The 15,172-nt window shown below is 41.4% G+C and overlaps 2 protein-coding genes across 7 annotated transcripts in view; both read left to right on the top strand.

The window, feature by feature from the left end:
* si:ch73-345f18.3 overlaps positions 1–3,009 on the top strand; it is a 6,328-nt gene extending 3,319 nt beyond the window's left edge. Inside the window, exon 4 of the mRNA XM_087295213.1 lies at positions 619–3,009. Coding sequence (XP_087151339.1) covers positions 619–989 — 371 coding nt within the window. The 3' untranslated portion in view covers positions 990–3,009. The remainder of the gene's footprint in view (positions 1–618) is intronic.
* A 7,050-nt stretch (positions 3,010–10,059) lies between these two features.
* hycc1 (hyccin PI4KA lipid kinase complex subunit 1) overlaps positions 10,060–15,172 on the top strand; it is a 62,304-nt gene continuing 57,191 nt past the window's right edge. For 2 of the 6 annotated variants that reach the window (XR_015515828.1, XM_087294158.1), the window contains exon 1: positions 10,060–10,188. The gene's annotated coding sequence lies outside the window, so the exon portion shown is untranslated. Of the gene's footprint in view, positions 10,189–13,131; positions 13,568–15,172 lie in introns of those variants that run through there. The other 4 variants (XR_015515832.1, XM_087294161.1, NM_205630.1 and 1 more) reach the window with 3 other exon arrangements.

Raw genomic sequence — 15,172 nt, forward strand, 5'->3', positions numbered from 1 at the left:
ATTTTGGCATTTAGCAAATGTAAATGATTTAGGTAATCCTAACAGATCTAAACTAGTAAACGTTTAGTATCATTTACCATCAGACATTTAAAAAAGAAATGGTTATGTTCCTTATTTGTAAACTTCTGGTTTCAACTGTCCGCATTTTCATCCATTTACAGGTCAGACTAAGTATGTTGTTTAATTTTTACATAAATATGTTACTTTAATTATTCATCTTAATATGTTATTTTAACATTTCATTTACATCAACAATTATTTGAAACATTAAAGTGGATGCAATACTTGCATTTAACATGTAGACTTTTTTCTGATGGCAAGTCTTGTCTTTGAAAAAAAATATATAAACCTTTTTATAAGTACAGTTTTGAATGCATTCATCAGTGTGTGAACTGTGTAAATGTGTCATCAGCCTGTGAAAATTCACTGTAATTAGTCCGTTACTCTTTTCTTTAATAAAAATAGTAGTATATAATAGTCCCCTGAGTCATAAGTACGTGACTCAGCAATGAATTCATCAGCTCTACTGGGCGCAGAATCTGTAATGTCGTTCCATGAGTCACATCCTTCTCCATTATTTCCGTCCTCATCGACGACATCTCCATTTTCCCTCATTAGAGCTGCAGCACATCAGTCTGGAGGTGAAGGGCTACGACTTCTCTCTGACGGTGAGATCAGACACGGAGATCTCCAGCGGGCTGAAGAGGACACAGGAGAGCATCGCGGAGATGAGCAAAGCTGCGAAAGCCGTCATTTCTGTGGCCACCAAACTGCAGGAGATGATGGACTGGCTCCTGAAGGAGGAGGAAAGCATGATTCAGCGGGTGGAGGCCGCCGAGTCCAGACATCAGGAGCAGAGGAGACTGCTGGACAACCTGAAGAAAAACCTTGTGGAAACTCGGAGGGCTAAAGAACTGAGTCCTAAGTACAGGAAAGAGGCTGGGAATCTTCTGAACGAGGCTGCCGTGCTCTCCGGGATCACACCGTAGAGTGAAGCATTCTGTTAAAAATAAAGGTTGTTTATAGAGGGGAGTAACTATGATGCACATTGTAGGCCAATGGGTTATATGCACACAGACTTTTTAATTTTCAGTCTGCCAGCTCAGGTGCTTCTATTGAACTTTTGCGCCACGTTTAACATCTGAATTCTTTAAAAATCATTGATCTTCACTGCCTGATAGATATACAATATGAAGAGGGTCTCAGACCAGGCAAGAAGCACTTCTTTACACTGCATTGCTCCCGCCGTCTCTTTAAATTTACGGAGGTTTATTATTTAACTCCAGTATTTTCAGTGGAGTTTCTGCGCTCACCTGCTGCTACTGAGGGCGCTTGTGTTTAAACGGTTTTTCATCTCGTTTTACACCTGAACAATGAATTGAATGCTTAAGTCTGTTTAACTGATTGGATGTTAATTGCATTGCAACATCAGTGCTGTAAAAGGAGCCTTAGGAAATTGAAAATAGTCACATTATTGGCTTGAAAAAGCATTAAAATAGTTCCTGGCGAAGCAGTGGCGCAGTTGGTAGTGCTATCGCCTCACTGCAAGAAGGTCCCTGGTTCGAGCCTCGGCTCAGTTGGGGTTTCTGTGTGGAGTTTGCATGTTCTCCCTGCATTCGCGTGGGTTTCCTCCGGGTGCACCGGTTTCCCTCACATTCCAAAGACATGTGTACAGGTGAATTGGGTAGGCTAAATTGTCCGTAGTGTATGAGTGTGTGTGTGAATGTGTGTGTGGATGTTTCCCAGAGATGGGTTGCGGATGAAAGGGCATCCGCTGCGTAAAAACTTGCTGGATAAGTTGGCGGTTCATTCCGCTGTGGCGACCCCGGATTAATAAAGGGACTAAGCCGACAAGAAAATGAATGAATAAATGAATAAAATAGTTCCCTTGAAAAAAAAACCATTGAATTTTTCCATAACCTTTTATTCATTCATTCATTCATTTTCCTTCGGCTTAGTCTTCAATTTATCAGGGGTTACCACAGCAGAATGAACCGCCAACTATTTCAGCATATGTTTTACACAGTGGATGCCCTTCCAGATGCAACCCAGTGGAGGGGGGCATTAACTAGGGGGTCAAACCCCCCTGTAGTTCACACTCTCATGGTGACGTAGAAGGCGAGCGATCTTTGTATAGTCATGAGTTGCATTATTTTGCGCTACAGGGGAATTGAATTAGCTAAAATCGTCCATAGTTTATGGTGAGAATGTGAGTGATAAGTGTTTCCCCGTACTGGGTTGTGGCTGAAAGGGCTCAGAAAGGGCGTAAAACATGCTGGAATAGTTGGCGGTTCATTTCGCTGTGGCGACCTCCGATTAATAAAGGGACTAAGCTGAAGGAAAATGAATGAATGAATTATTTAGCTCTAAAGAGGGAAGTAAATTAAAATAACAGGATAAAATAATGTAACATATATAAAACTAATAAAATATTTAAGGCAATATATGCAATATAATGCAATATAAAAATAGTATATCTCAGCACACAGCTGATTGAGAACAGTGCAGTGCAGACAGCACTATATATTGGGTAAATAGCACTAAATGGCACTGAGTTGAGTAATGAAGGGCTATTATAAGCTTTGTTCATTATTGAAAGTTATTAAAGATCAAAAATTGAAATATTACATTATTCGGACCTTATAGGGAAAATGTCACTTTTGCGTCTTGATTAAAATTAAGTCAGCTAATACTTTAACGTTAAAAAAATGTACAGAAGAATATAAAGTTGTTGTATTTTTTTAAATGAGTATTTTAGCTTATTTTATTCTTACTCCATAATGAATTAAAAATGTGAATTTTTTAATTATATAAAAAGGATATGAAGGAAAACGATATAAAAAACTGTATTTATAATTCGTCATATTCTTGCACATTTTAGTAATTGTATTTTGTAATCTAATTTTGATAGTTTGACTAAACTCTTTTAATAATTGTTGTTTCGTTGTTTAAATTGTATTTCATGTTTTGATTGCACTATATCAATAAAAGATGAATCATTAAATCTTCTATATGTCTATCAGCATAAATTAATCTACCATTGTTTATTTATATATAATATTATTATGTTATGTACTACAGCTTTTGTTGATTGTTTAGAATTTTCCCTCAATTTTTTACTAAATTTAAATTTTTATTATTAATATAAAATGATATTTATATCATTTTATACATTTATGTTTAATCAGATTTGGTTATTTTACTGTTTTTAAACTACAAAAACTCGGGGCCAGGTTGTGGGGTCTCAAGAGAGAACCCCAGACTAACCTCTCCCCAGACCAGGATCAGGGGAGATCCAGAGGTGTTCCCAAGGTAGCCAAGAGACATAGTCCCTCCAGCGTGCCCTGGGTCTTCCCCGAGGCCTCCTCCCGGTGGAACATGCTTGGAACATCTCCCTAGTTTCTAGGAGGCATCCGAAACAGATGCCAGAGCCACCTCAGCTGACTTCTCTCAATGTGGAGGAGCAGCGGCTCTACTCCAAGCTCCTCCCAGGTGACAGAGCTCCTCATCTATAAGGGTGCGCCCTGCCACCCTGCGAAGGAAGCTCATTTCAGACGCTTGTATCCGAGATCTTTTCCTTTCAGTCATGACCACAAAGCTCATGACCATAGGTGAGAGTAGGACCGTAGATTGGCCGGTAAATCGAGAACTTTGCCTTTCTGTTCAGCTCCTTCTTTACCACAATGGACCGGTATATCGACCGTATTATTGCTGCCGCTGCACCAATCCGCCTGCCAATCTCTTGTCCCATACTTCCCTCACTCATGAATAAAACCCCAAGATACTGGAACTCCTCCACCTGGGGTAAGGACTTTCCTCCAACCTGGACATGGCAAACCACATTAAAACCACAATAAAAATTGTAATTAATATTTTTTATATCTCATTTTGGTTTTAAATTAAAATTATAATGTAATATTTCATGTTTTTATGTTAAAGCAGCCATTTTGGAAGATTTTAGTTTACATTTTCCAGTCCAAATCCAGTTTAAAGTTTAAAATAATCAACAAATATGGATAATAATTCAGTTTATCACAGGACCAGCAGTTTTAACTGCAGCTATTATACTTATCCTTGAAAATAATTGAAAATATACACTTACATACAGCTATTTATGACATAAACCAAAAAGTAAACAATAGTATCACCGTAATATTGCTCGTAAATTAATGCAATGCTGTTTTTAATTATTAGTTAACGTAGAAGTTGGCAAGTTGGCAGAATTAAGTACATTTATTTTAATTATTAAACATATTTAATTTACTTTCTACCTTTATAATCTATCACAAGCCACAAAGCAAGCATGTAAATCCCGTTATGAATAACGCATGATGACAATACTGACTAGATATTAAAGTTTGAGGACAAACTTTATGGTGGCTTGAAAAGCCGAATCTGAAAGTTTGAAGTGGTTGAATTAGCATGTTACTAGCATGATTCTAGCATGAATTAGCATGCTACTAGGATAATTCTAGCATGAATTAGCATGTTAGTAGCATGATTCTTACATGAATTAGCATGTTGTTAGCATGATTCTAGCATGAATTAGCATGTTACTAGCATGATTCTAGCATGAATTAGCATGTTGTTAGCATAAATCTAGCATAAATTAGCATGTTACTAGCATGATTCTAGCATGAATTAGCATGTTGTTAGCATGATTCTAGCATGAATTAGCATTTTACTAGGTGGTTGCTAGGGTGTTTTAAGTGGTTGCTAGGTGGTTGCTAAGGTGGTGCAAGGCAGTTGCTAAGGTGGTCTGACTAGTTGCTAGGTGGTTGCTAGGGTGTTGCTAGACGGTTGCTAGGGTGTTTTGAGTGGTTGCTAAGTGGTTGCTAAGGTGGTGCTAGGCAGTTGCTAAGGTGTTCTGACTAGTTGCTAAGTGGTTACTAAGGTGTTGCAAGGTGGTCGCTAGGGTATTCTGAGTGGTTGCTAGGTGGTTGCTAAGGTGTTGCTAGGCGGTTGCTAGGGTGTTCTGAGTGGTTGCTAAGGTGTTGCTAGATGGTTGCTAAGGTGTCCTAAGTGGTTGCTAGGTGGTTGCTAGGGTATTCTGAGTGGTTGCTAAGGCGTTGCTAGGTGGTTGCTAGGGTGTCCTGAGTGGTTGCTAGGTGGTTGCTAAGGTGTTGCTAGGTGGTTGCTAGGGTGTCCTGAGTGGTTGCTAAGGTGTTGCTAGGCGGTTGCTAGGGTGTTCTGAGTGGTTGCTAGGTGGTTGCTAAGGTGTTGCTAGGTGGTTGCTAAGGTGTCCTGAGTGGTTGCTAGGTGGTTGCTAAGGTGTTGCTAGGTGGTTGCTAAGGTGTTGCTAGGCGGTTGCTAGGGTGTCCTAAGTGGTTGCTAGGTGGTTGCTAAGGTGTTGCTAGGCGGTTGCTAGGGTGTCCTAAGTGGTTGCTAGGTGGTTGCTAAGGTGTTGCTAGGCGGTTGCTAAGGTGTCCCAAGTGGTTGCTAGGTGGTTGCTAAGGTGTTGCTAGGTGGTTGCTAAGGTATTCTGAGTGGTTGCTAAGGCGTTGCTAGGCGGTTGCTAGGGTGTCCTGAGTGGTCGCTAGGCCCTTACTAAGGCATTACTAGGCCGTTGCTAGGTGGTTGCTAGGCGGTTGCTAGGGTAATTTGGGTGGTTGCTAGGCAGTTGCTAGGGTACCCTGGTTGGTTACTAGGCAAGCCTCACATACATGATTGATAAAACATTTATACTTAGTAAGCATTTCTAGCAAGTTACAGTACTGGGCTAGTCAATATTAGCATGTAGCTAGTCACTGCTAGCATGTGTAGCATATAGGAAGTTCCGTTTGCTAGCATGAGTCAAACGAGCCAATCTCCAAGTCTCTACGATGTTCTGATGCTGAGATATAGCTGTTGATGAATGGTTGCTAGGGTACTCTGTTTTGTTGCTATGGGCGAGGTTACAGAGTGAACTTGAATGTGGTTGGTTGTCTTAGTCGAATGAACCAACCCCCATGTCTCTATGACACTGCTATGCAAAGATATGCATCTTGGCCTATTTTAATGGAAGTCTATGGAATCAATTTGGGGGCGGGGCTTGTGAGCTTCATTATCATATTGAGATGCTCATTGGTTGTCTGAGTCAGATGAGCCATCCCCCAAGTCAATAGGACACTGCTATGCAAAGATATGCATGTAGGCCAGTTATTAACATGAGTCTAGTTTGAATTAGCATGTTACTAGCATGATTCTAGTACAAATTAGCATGTCATTAGCATGTTTCCAGTATGAGTTAGCATGTCATTAGCATGATTAGCATATGAGTAGCATGTTGCTAGCATGATTGGCATGTCATTAGCATGTTAGAATTATAAGCATTTTATAGCACAGCTAATTACATTCTATAGGACAGTTGCTAGGGTGCAGTATGTGGTAGTTAGGGGTGTGGCTAGAAAGTTAAAAGGCCATCAGTGATTGGCTGCTGGCTAGACTGAGTTAAATGAGCTCAGCCATTAGTCTGTGTGACAGTCTGATGCAGAGTTATGAGCTCACAAAGTTTGATCCCATGTTAAGTCAATGAGAGTCTTTCGAATGGAAGTCTACGGGACAGTTGCTAGGGTGCCATAAGTGGTTGCTAGGGAGTGGCTAGTAAGTCTAAAGGTCATCAGTGATTGGCTGCTGACTAGACTGAGTTGAATGGGGCCTGACTCTAGTCTGTAGGACAGTCTGATGCAGAGTTATGAGCTCACAAAGGTTGACCCAATGTTAAGTCAATGGCAGTCTTTTACAATGGAAGTCTATGGGACAGTTGCTAGGGTGCCAAAAGTGGTTGCTAGGGAGTGGCTAGTAAGTTTAAAGGTCATCAGTTATTGGCTGCTGGCTAGACTGAGTTAAATGAGCCCAGTTAGAAGTCTGTAGGACAGTCTGATGCAGAGTTATAAGGTCACAAAGTTTGACCCAATGTTAAGTCAATGGGAATTTTGGGAATTTTCCGGGTCGTTTTTCGGAAAACCGAAAGTCGGATCAGTCGGAAAAGATATAGCAACCCGAGTCAGACCAGTTTGAAGGTTTGACGAAAGTTTGAAGTATGAAGCTTGAAAAGTTTAGGAGGAGATACACTTTAAAATTAGTCTCAGAAGAATAAGAAGAAGAAGAAGAAGAAGAAGAAGAACTAGAATTGTACATTTCCTAAAGGAAATGTGAATGGGGTTTGCGTGGCAAATCGATGGGGTACAATGTATTTGTTTTGGTTGCTAGGGTGTTCTGAATGGTTGCTAGGGTGTTCTGAGTGGTTGCTAAAGTGTTGCTAGGCGGTTGCTAGGGTGTCCTGAGTGGTTGCTAGGTGGTTGCTAAGGTGTTGCTAGGTGGTTGCTAAGGTGTCCTAAGTGGTTGATAGGTGGTTGCTAAGGTGTTGCTAGGCGGTTGCTAGGGTGTTCTGAGTGGTTGCTGGGTGGTTGCTAAGGTGTTCCTAGGTGGTTGCTAGGGTATTCGAAGTGGTTGCTAAGGCGTTGCTAGGTGGTTGCTAGGGTATTCGAAGTGGTTGCTAAGGCGTTGCTAGGTGGTTGCTAGGGTATTCTGAGTGGTTGCTAAGGTGTTGCTAGGTGGGTGCTATGGTGTCCTGAGTGGTTGCTAGGTGGTTGCTAAGGTGTTGCTAGGCGGTTGCTAAGGTGTCCTAAGTGGTTGCTAGGTGGTTGCAAAGGCGTTGCTAGGCCGTTGCTAGGGTGTTCTGAGTGGTTGCTAAGTTGTTGCTAGGCGGTTGCTAGGGTGTTCTGAGTGGTTGCTAGGTGGTTGCTAAGGTGTTGCTAGGCGGTTGCTAAGGTGTCCTAAGTGGTTTCTAGGTGGTTGCTAAGGAGTTGCTAGGTGGTTGCTAGGGTATTCTAAGTGGTTGCTAAGGTGTTGCTAGGCGGTTGCTAGGGTGTCCTAAGTGGTTGCTAGGTGGTTGCTAAGGTGTTGCTAGGCGGTTGCTAAGGTGTCCTAAGTGGTTGCTAGGTGGTTGCTAAGGTGTTGCTAGGCGGTTGCTAGGGTGTTCTGAGTGGTTGCTAAGGTGTTGCTAGGCGGTTGCTAAGGTGTCCTAAGTGGTTGCTAGGTGGTTGCTAAGGTGTTGCTAGGTGGTTGCTAGGGTATTCTAAGTAGTTGCTAAGGCGTTGCTAGGCGGTTGCTAGGGTGTCCTAAGTGGTTGCTAGGTGGTTGCTAAGGTGTTGCTAGGTGGTTGCTAGGGTATTCTGAGTGGTTGCTAAGGCGTTGCTAGGCGGTTGCTAGGGTGTCCTGAGTGGTCGCTAGGCCCTTACTAAGGCGTTACTAGGCGGTTGCTAGGTGGTTGCTAGGCGGTTGCTAGGGTAATTTGGGCGGTTACTAGGCAGTTGCTAGGGTACCCTGGGTGGTTACTAGGCAAGCCTCACATACATGCCTGATGAAATATTTATACTTAGTGAGCATTTCTAGCAAGTTACAGTACATGGCTAGTCAATATTAGCATGTAGCTAGTCACTGCTAGCATGTGTAGCATATAGGAAGTTCCGTTTGCTAGCATGAGTCAAACGAGCCAATCCCCAAGTCTCTACGATGTTCCGATGCTGAGATATAGCTGTTGATGAACGGTTGCTAGGGTACTCTCTTTTGTTGCTATGGGCGAGGTTACAGAGTGAACTTGAATGTGGTTGGCTGTCCAAGTCAAATGAGCCAACCCCCAAGTCAATAGGACACTGCTAAAGCAAAGATATTCATGTAGGCCAGTTATAATGGCAGTCTATGGGACCAGTTTGGGGGCGTGGCTTGTGAGATTCATTATCATATTGAGATGCTCATTGGTTGTCTGAGTCAGATGAGCCATCCCCCAAGCCAATAGGACACTGCTAAGCAAAGATATGCATGTAGGGCAGTTATAATGGCAGTCTATGGGACCAGTTTGGGGGCGTGGCTTATGAGCTTCATTATCATATTGAGATGCTGATTGGTTGTCTGAGTCAGATGAGCCCACCCCCATGTCTCTATGACACTCCTATGTAATGTTATAGATGTGTGACCTTTATAATGGAAGTCAATGGGATGTGCAATGGGACGCCCCACCCCATGTTAAGTCAATGGGGCAGTTATTAAGGGTCTTTAAATGGTTTGGGGGGGCGTGGCTTGTGAGTTTCAAAATCATATTGAGATGCTGATTGGTTGCCTCAGTCAAGTTAGCCAACCCCCAAGTCTGTATGACACTGCTATGTAATGTGATTGACATGTGAGTCAAGAAATGAATGGGAGTCAATGGGCCATGTAAAGTCAATGGGGACCCCTTTGGGACGTCCTAGCACCCCAGGGGTACAACTTATACCCCTTTTTGGGGTATGTTCTCATACAGGCTGCAACCCCCTACAGATGTTGCGAATCCCATATTTCTACGAATTTCACACTTGGCGCTATAACGCCTAAAAGGTCGTCCCATTTCGCGGCGCGTTTAGTGCTCTCCTAGAAAAATGAATGGGAGTCAATGGGGCCAATGTAAGTCAATGGGAGCACTTTGGGACGTCCTAGAGCCCCAGGGGTGCAACTTTTACCCCCTTGCAAGGTATGTTCTCACTTAGGCTGCAACCCTCTACAGATGCTGTGAATCCCATATTTCTATGAATTTCACACGCGGCGCTGTGAGTCGTCAAAGTTCGGCTCAATGTTAAGTCTATGGGATTTTTGGGGGGGTTTTTTGGCCCCTGCGGGGCCAAAAAACCCCCCACCCCTTATAAAAGTCATAGCACACCATTCCCGATAAGACCGGACGATTTGAGCCCACTTTCAAGGGTCTGGGACGAAAGCTGCGGGACTAGTTACGCGCCGAAAAATGGTACGGAAGAAGGAAGAAGAAGAATAATAAGCCAGCACAATTGTAAGAATGGACTTTGCCTATGGCAAACCCCATTAATAATAATAAGTTTACGTGAGATAACAGTATGTTGGCTTTTCAAGCCACCATAAATATATTTAACACTAGTTACAACGGATGCACTCTATCTCGCTAGTGGAAACCCTGTAGCCCCGCCTCCGCCATCTCTTGATTGGCTGTTATTTGTGGAGTCGCCGTTGGGTTTTATATGCTCCTACGCCATTGGCTCGTGCCGCGGTCAATCAGAAATCCTAACTCGCTCCATGTTAGACTGAAGTGTGTGAAAGTACTGGCGAGTGACTCCCGTGTGTTCAGTCATTTCAGCGCGTAAATGGATTAACCGAGACATAAACGTGTCGAACGGGAGGGAAGCTGTTTAAAGAGCATGATAAGTGAGTATATGTTTAATAACAGCCTTTATTTGAGCTCTAAATGTGCGTCTCGTGTACATGTACCGATGGCGCGGCGGTTGTTCTCATGTGTCTGACTGAACAAACTCAGCTTATGATAATAAAAAGGCTTCATATATGTGTTTTAAACTCGTTCGTGTGTGTCTTTGCAAACTTTATATGTGAAAGCACACGTGTTTTAGAACAGACTCTGTGTTTGCTGTTTTAAGCAGTTGACATGGCAGTTGCGCGCGAGCTGTCACTGCTGAAGTGTGTGTGTGTGTGTGTGTGTGTGGATGTAACGCACATTTGTGTGTATGAGCGTATGCGCTTTGTATGGGTATGCCGTGTGTTTACATGCATGTTGGTTTGTATTTGCATACTTGTATTGGTTTAAGTGTATGAATATTTTTGAGTCATGTTTGAGTGCTTGTTAGTGTGCTCACATGCATTGTTTTCTATTTGAAATGCTTGAGTGTGTGTGTATCATGCATGTAAGCGAATAATGTTGCTTAATATAAGCTAAATATCTTACAAGTTATATCTTAGACCCATTTTTAATATTATTTTTTTCGGTATTTTAAAGGGTAGTCATGTGGTAAGTTATATATAGGTCTTTTTTATATTTTATGATGGGGTTTATTGGATAAAAATGATCTTTTGTGGGGGGGTTTAATGCATTTAAAATCTATTTGGGTGAAGTTGGTTTTATATTTGCATGTTTTGACTTTCTCTTTAATAATATAATTTTAGAAAATTATTCTTTGCAAACATTTAAATGGGAAATCATATTAGCAGCCAATGACTATCAAAGCACAGCAATGTTTACTGTCAGTCAGAGAGTGCTGATGTTGTTTTAAAGTCATATCTGCATGCTATTTCAGACTGAATTTCTGAAGTAGTGTTGTAAAAAATATTAGTGCCTTGTCAAAGTTGTCACTTTATGCTCATTAAAGTATAATTAATCTGAATTAGCCCTTTTAAATTCTGCTTTAGTGTATTATTGAATGCTAAAGTCTGAATGTGTGAATATAAAACCAACTTTACCAATAATGCAACTTTAATATAAGCTAAATATCTTACAAATTACAACTTCGACCCATTTATGATATTAATTTGTCACAGTGTTAATTGGGTTGTCATGTGGTAAGGTATATATAGGTCTCCTTTATATTTGATGATGGGGTTTATTGGATGAAAATGGTTTAAAATGTATTGGGGTGAAGTAGTTTTTTTATTTGCATGTTTTGACTCTGTCTCCTTAATAATATAATTTCAGAAAATTCTAAATAAGGAAATCATAATAGCTGCCATTGACTATCAAAGCACTGCAATGTTTACATTCTATTAAATATTGCTAATGTTGTTTTAAAGTCATGCTTGCATGTTATTTTAGACCGAATATTCAAAGTAGTGTTGTAAAAAATATAAGAATCATGTCACAAGTTGTCACTTTGTGCTCGTAATCGTATAATTAATCTGAATTAGCCTTATTAATTCTGCTTTAGTGTATTATTGAATGGCAAAGTCTGAATGTGTGAATATAAAACCAACTTTACATGAATTAACGCCCCTGCTTATTTGTATTTACAGTTTTAGGACTGCACAATATATCGTTACAGCATCAATATCGTAATGTGTGCATTCGCAATAGTCACATCGCTGCATTTGTTTAATTATAGTTGTTGATCATCAATGAAGAACGGACCGTGTTTACATTTTACATTACATTTGAAACAGCGATCATGCATAAGGTGGCGCTTCTTGTAATGGCGGATCGAACATACGGTATATCAATGTTGCAATTCTAAGAAATATCACCGGCCAATTTATTAGGTACAACGGCTTGTTAATGCTAAATTCTAATAAGCCAATCACATGCCAGCGACTCAATGCATTTAGGCATGTAGACATGGTCAAGACGATCTGCTGCAGTTCAAAGCGAGCATCAGAATGGGGAAGAAAGGGGATTTAAGTGCCTTTGAGCGTGGCATGGTTGTTGGTGCCAGACGGGCTTGTCTGAGTATTTCAGAAACGGCTGATCTACTGGGATCTTCAATGATTTTGAACATGACAATGAGTTCACTGTACTCAAATGGCCTCCACAGTCACACGATCTCAAACGAATGGAGCACTTTTGGTATGTGTTGGAACGGGAGATTGGCATCATATATGTGCAGCCGACAAATCTGCAGCAACTGCGTGATGCTATCATGTCAATATGGAGCATAATCTCTGAGGAATATTTCCAGTGCCTTATTGAATCTATGCCTTGAAGGATTAAAGCAGTTCCGAAGGCAAAAAGAGGTCCAACCTGGTAATAGTGAGGTGTACCTAATAAAGTGGCCGGTGAGTTTAAATGCTGTTAATAAAAAAAAATACATCTTATAACTTTTTGTTGCATTTTTTCCCCACTTCATTTACAAATATCATGATATATTGTGGATGGTTTTCTTGTGATGTATCGCTGATATCGTGATCTATCATAATCGGGGGCAAAATATCATGATAATATCGTATCGGATTACTGTACCTGAATATCTGACTACTTATTTCACTTTAATTTTGTTTATTTATTCTCACAACCTCTTTGATTCACTCCTCTACAAGATTTTTACAATTCAAGTAAATGATTTCATGTCAAATAGAGCTCAAGTCTTCTGAAATTTTATTCATATCGCAATTTAAATCGCAGCAAAATTATATTACAACGTCAGATTTTTCCAATATCATGCAGCCCTAGTATACATTCTACATTGATGCATGTGAGATTGCTGTTTTTTTAGGGTGTTTGTGCAACTTAAAGGGAAATATCACCAAGAAAAGAGAATCCATGATTTATAATATTATCACCACGCCACTATTTCAACCCAAATATTCTGTTTTACTTTCGAGTGTTAGCAAATGAGTTTTCATTTTTGGGGGTGTGAGCTGTCTCTTTAAGATGTGTAATATGAGTTCAGTCACAAGGTTTGCTTTCCTTCCTGTCACTGCAGGACAGACGATCAGCCTGTTGTTTTTTTAAAGGAACGAGATTATAAAAAGAAACGGCCTCGATCATATGAGAGAAAGCCACTGGTGAAGCGATAAGCGTCGTGTGCAGCCAGGCCTGGTCTGTTTGCATAAAATCACAGTGGTGTCGCTTCATTATCTGACAGCTGATTACACGCATGCAGATGTGGCTGGTGTTCCTCTGGCACGTGAAAACACAGCTGCGCTAATGTGCGCCGCGGTCATTATGGCATGCTCTGTGAGCTCATTGGAGCAGATGTGAGGGGATCAACGTCACTATAGTCTCAGCCACGACCACAGTCTGTGAATTAAACACAGGAATGATGAGCTGAAATTGCTTTTGGATTGCTGGATTGCTCAAATTTGCCAGGTTAGTCATGGTTAAAGGCTGCAGTATAATTAAACGAGAGTTTGTTGTCTTTAGATGTTATTATCAATATGTTATGTCCAGAATAGTGTGCTACAAATTCACATTTAGAAGATTTAAACCAGTGTTTCCCTACCCTGTTCCTTAAGGCACACCAACAGTACATATTTTGGATGTCTCCCCTATCAGAACCATTCACATATTTGAGTCTCTTCTGATGTCCTGATGGTTTGATTCAGGTGTGTTTGAATAGGAAGAGGATGTAAATGTGTACTGTTGGTGTGCCTTTAGGAACAGGGTTGGGAAACACTGGCATTAATGTTAAAATAAATGATTCTCCCTTGATATTTGTTTAATCTTTTTCACTATAAGTGCTTGTCCAGTAGGGCTTTAACGATACACAATATGAAACCGAAATCGCGACAGTCAGATCTACGATCCTGTGTTGCGGTGTGATAAGGTAGAATCGCGACACACCTGTGACTACCTGCTAATGGCGTGGCGCAAATTGAGCGTTTTGCGCGTTTGACGCGCTTAATGTGCATTTCGCGCGAATCACTCGCGTACGAAAATCTGAACTTCAGCAGACATTCGCGCCGCGTTAACCAATCAGGAGCTGATTGTGGGGGCGTGATTGTGACGTATCGCCTGTTGTCGGTGTCCCAGGGGAAATCCCCCAGCAGACACCGACAAGAAGTTCATCAAACTTGGCTGGGCTCAGTCAGAAGCACCGCTGAAAACCTCCATCAGCCAGGTTCAGTTTCTGGAGGAGTTTTTGAGCTCATAGAGCTGGATGCACCTCTGAAAGGATGTAGTGGACTCAGACACGGCTCTAAACGTATCGACGCTGTTTATCATCCTTCATAAAGCACAGAAACACTGTTATTTTCTTCATAAAATCCATGTTAGCCCTTTAGCTATGAAGCTAGAGTCACGGGGCAGACAGAAGCCCTGCCTATCACGCGAATCCGCATCTGTTCTGAAGTGAATTTGACACGCGAATGAAGCGGGGTTTGACGCGCGAATGAAGCGAGTAACCTCAAATGTTCACGCGACTATTTACGCGCGAATAGCCCGATTTATCCGCGCGTTCGGCGTCTGGTGTGAACACGGCATCAGTAAGGGATCGTCTGAATGTGTCAGGAATATCAAAAACAAAACCAACTTAACCCCTCTTGACAACAGACAACGGCAGAATCATTGCCAATGCTGTCAAAGCGGCCGGATTTTCACCGCATATACGATGCTTTGCTCACACTGTTAATGTGGCTGCGCAGAGAGAGATGGGCGTTCACCAGATGTCCAGACTCCTCGGCAGAGTAAGGAAAGTTGTCACGTTTTTTCACTGCAATGTTGACATGATGGTGTTTCTGAAGAATTTTTTAACTCCCTTAAATAAAATGAGTTCGGTATTCTTGAGAGAAATGAGTTGTTTATTTGTTTAATGTTTACTTGATTTGTGGTTTGCAGCACGGGCATTAAGCCTCAGTTACCTCAGTGTGAAACAGTCGCCATTTAATTTACTTTTTCAATGTAAGAGAATTTGGTTGAAGAAGAATTTTCAACATGCTTGAATCATCTACTCAATGGAGTTTAGTTCTGTTTGGT

Source organism: Danio rerio, chromosome 19 (genome assembly GCF_052040795.2).
Source record: "Danio rerio strain M-AB ecotype USA chromosome 19, GRCz13ab, whole genome shotgun sequence".
In the NCBI taxonomy this organism is placed as follows: domain Eukaryota; kingdom Metazoa; phylum Chordata; class Actinopteri; order Cypriniformes; family Danionidae; genus Danio; species Danio rerio.